The sequence below is a fragment of the Siphateles boraxobius genome, unplaced genomic scaffold (genome assembly GCF_051911475.1).
Source record: "Siphateles boraxobius isolate OS27281-9 unplaced genomic scaffold, OSU_SipBor_1 204, whole genome shotgun sequence".
NCBI lineage: Eukaryota > Metazoa > Chordata > Actinopteri > Cypriniformes > Leuciscidae > Siphateles > Siphateles boraxobius.
In genome coordinates, this window is record NW_027508816.1 from 4645001 (window position 1) to 4648893 (window position 3893).

General features: G+C 35.9%; 1 protein-coding gene across 1 annotated transcript in view; it reads left to right on the forward strand.

The window, feature by feature from the left end:
* LOC143745522 (elongin-A-like) overlaps positions 1-3893 on the forward strand; it is a 30896-nt gene extending 27003 nt beyond the window's left edge. Inside the window, exons 9-11 of the mRNA XM_077237649.1 lie at positions 1616-1739; positions 2588-2700; positions 3585-3893. Coding sequence (XP_077093764.1) covers positions 1616-1739; positions 2588-2700; positions 3585-3646 — 299 coding nt within the window. The 3' untranslated portion in view covers positions 3647-3893. The remainder of the gene's footprint in view (positions 1-1615; positions 1740-2587; positions 2701-3584) is intronic.

Genomic DNA, 3893 nt, shown 5'->3' on the forward strand with positions numbered 1-3893 from the left:
CAATGTGACTATCATGGATGCGCACATCGCGATATCGATGCTAAAATGATATATCGTGCAGCCCTAGAGTCATTGAATTATTCACTCAAACCAATCTTGTTTTTAAAAATTCATTCAAATTAATTAAATATATTTTTAAATGGACTACAGCACTAAACATATCAGAACCTCTAATAAATGACATGTTATTTTGCTTCGCTGTTTATTCAGAATCATGATCTCGATAAAAAAAAAAAAATCATGATTCTCAATTTATTCAAAATCGTGCAGCTCTAATAGATTAATAATGAATAATTAGAATAAAGCCTTCAATCTTTCTTTTGCATCTACGTTAACAAAAAAGGGCTGTTTTGGCCATTTGATTATTTGCACAATGATTTTTCACATATATGGGGTCACAGCCATAAGCCACGCCCCCAAACGCGATGAGCCAATCACAGTGCGCATAGCTACCCCAGTACACTCGGACATTCTCTGCTTCCTCGTCCATTGGAATGCATTGCAGTTAGTCAGTTTTCATTCGTTTTTATATGTTTTTTCTTGTCCTTTTAAGTTTAAAATGTTCAAACGGTGCGCATGGAGTACATGCAACTCTGACACTAGGTATCCCGAGAGGCTGGGCGACGGTGTGTATTTTTTACCCTTTCCAAATTAAGCCACATCTCAACTGAGATAAGTGTCTGGATTAAGTTATGCGGTAGACCACAACACCAACTAAACGTGGATAAATTAAACAAGGATATCTACATCTGTTCTAAGATAAGTCAACAACTTATTTGAACGTTATCTTTTACATCTCTAACGTAACGTTAGCCTAACATTAGAAAATGTTAACGTTAGCTTCTAGCTGCGTTGTACATCATGTCACTTATCTTCATTAACGTATCTGTAAATAACCGAGATAACAAATGTTAGCAATATTGTGCTGAATGATTGATGTAAATACTGTATCACCAAACTAACGGAGAGGTAACGTTACTCTTGGTAAAGATGGTAAAAAGGCTTGTCCTGGGAACGTATGCAACTTAGACCTGTATATATTTAATTTGATCATGAACCATTAATTACATATTAAAGCACAATATTTTAGACAACTTTCTACCAAAATATATATCTATATAATCTTTCTGTCTCCAAAAATCATCAATTGCCATTCGCCTGTCACTGAATGCTGACTGTTTGTCCGAGTGAATGGAGGGGGCGTGGCTTAGCCACAGGTCAATTGCGAGTAGAGTATAAAGTCCGTATTTTCAAGATCAAAAGTCCCAGTTATCCTTTTTATTTTTTATTCCATGTTGGAAACAAGCTTCCATAGCTTTGCATCCATTTCAAATTTAGGACTCATTTTGTGACTGCCCATGTAATCCAGCATTATAACGGCTCTATCGCTGCGGTCACACTTTGGTCATGTGTGAAACTCTGCCGTTGATGTCATACTCACTCTCTCTCTCTCTCTCTCTCTCTCTCTCTCTCTTTCTCTCTTTCTCTCTCTTTCTCTCTTTCTCTCTATCTCTCTATCTCTCTCTCTCTCTCTCTCTCTCTCTCTCTCCTTCTCTCCTTCTCTCTCTCTCTCTCTCTCTCTCTCTCTCTCTCTCTCTCTCTCTCTCTCTCTCAGGAAGGCAGGTGAAGATGGCGTTTATTCACTCGGCTGCGAAGCCTCCGAGAAACGTGCGTATCCAGCAGGAGATCCACGGCACGGCCGGCTCCGTGACACAAGCTCACCCGACAGACAGAACCAGGTCCGTTCACAGAATCATTCACAAGAACACTGCGAAGCATCGACTCGAGAGTAAAAACATTCTTGGCTCAAAGCTGCTCTTAAAATTTAGTTATCAAGCATCCCAGTTGTAATTTAAAGGTGACATTATATTACAAGATGTAAGATAAATCTTTGGTGTCCGAGAATGTGTCTGTGAAATTTCAGCTCAAAATACCAGATCATTTATTATAGCTGGATAAATTTGCCCCTTTTAGGGTGTGAGCAAAAACACGCTGTTTATGTGTGTCCCTTTAAATGCAAATGATCTAATGAACTGCAGCTCCGCCTCCATTCAGAAGAGGGCGGAGTCTTTACACGCGCTTCAGAAACTCCAGCAATAACAAAACAGGCCAATCTCACTCATCCAGAATAACCAGGAGTTACATTAATTCAAGTCGTTATTTTTTGCGCACACAAAAATAAACTTAAGGTTGAGCCACTGTAGTCACTTGGATTATTTTAACGATGTCTTTAACTTTTCATGACCGGCAGAATGAAATTACATAGAAGTCTATGAAGGAGCGAGCCAGCTCTCAGATCTCATCCCTAATATCTTAATTTGTGTTTCAAAGATGAATGAAAGTCTTATGGGGTTGGAGAGTAATTACTGACAGAATTATCACTTTTGGGTGAACTATCTCTTTAAGACATTTGATAACTTGCTTTTATACTTCAGTTTGAAAGTAGGAGTAAATGTCATGAATTCTCCGCACTTAAGACTAAAAGACACTTTGAGAAGCTTGATAAATAACAGACCAGATCGGTTCCTCGGGAGATTTCAGTCATATCTGAACCGAAGATGTCATTCAGTGTCGCTTCATCCCACAGTAGTGTGAAGCCGGTTGAGATCCGGGGGAGATCCGGCTTCAGTGAGGCTGTGAAAGCCTCCACTGTCTCCAGCTCCGGCTCCAGTCAGGCTCAAGACCCTCGCAAGATCAAGCGTGAGTTTCACACACACCTCACTTCTCACACACACATGTGGAAATATGCTTTTGTCTCGTTTCCAGTCCTAATGTCTAAACATTTCTTACATCGAGATGCATTTACAAGATGAGATATTGTACTAAATATTATGAGATGTTTTGTTTTCTAGGGGGAAAAAAGGGTTTTAAATGAAAATAATCTTAATTCAAACAGAAACAAGATTATTTTTCTTTTCCACAATTGGTAGATCATTTTGCTTGTTTATTTATTCAGAAAATAAGACATATCTTACTTTTTTACTCTAGTAAAGGCATCTTGATTTAATAATTTTTCGATATTTGGACTGGAAACAATATAAAAAACACTAAGAATTTTGAATTGTCCTAATTGCATTAATTTGTGCATTATTGATATAATTGATTTTTAAAAAAAAAATGTTTTTGAAAAGTCTCTTCTGCTCACCTAGGCTTAATTTATTTGATACAAAATATAGTAAAAACAGCAATATTGTGAAATATTACTATTTAATGTAACCGATTTGACTTCTATGTGAATATTTAGTAAAATATAATTTATTCCTGTGATCAAAGCTGATTTTTCAGTGTATATTCAGTGTCACATGATCCTCCAGAAATATTCTAATATGATGGTTTGAAGCTCAATTATTATTATTATTATTATTGGTCCTCAATTATTTAATGGTTCTTATTTATTATCAATATTAAACCATTTTTGCTACTAAATATTTTTGTGGAAACTTTTTTTTTTTCTTTTCTTTTTTCTCAGGACTCTTTGATGAATAGAAAGTTAAAAAGAACACTTATTTGAAATATAATCTTTTGTAACATTATACATGTCTTTACTGTCTCTTTAATGCATCACTTGTCCTGTGTGTTGACAGGAGTGGCGCCCATGATGGCCAAATCCCTGAAGGCCTTCAGAAAACAGATCAGCCGCAGATGAACGGAGATTATTCTGGATATTACTGAGATCTATTATATTCCCTGGAACACACTTATCTTATTCAGACTAAATAGTTTGAAAATATTTTTTTTTCAATGTTATTTGTAATTTCACCGGATCATCAACATAGTACTTATTTGTATAAACAATAATTGCACTTTGAAATCAATCTATATCTTTGTATTGATTTTTTTTCTATCATAAGACACAATTTAAATTCTGAAATTAAAAGTCTAATACCCAGAAA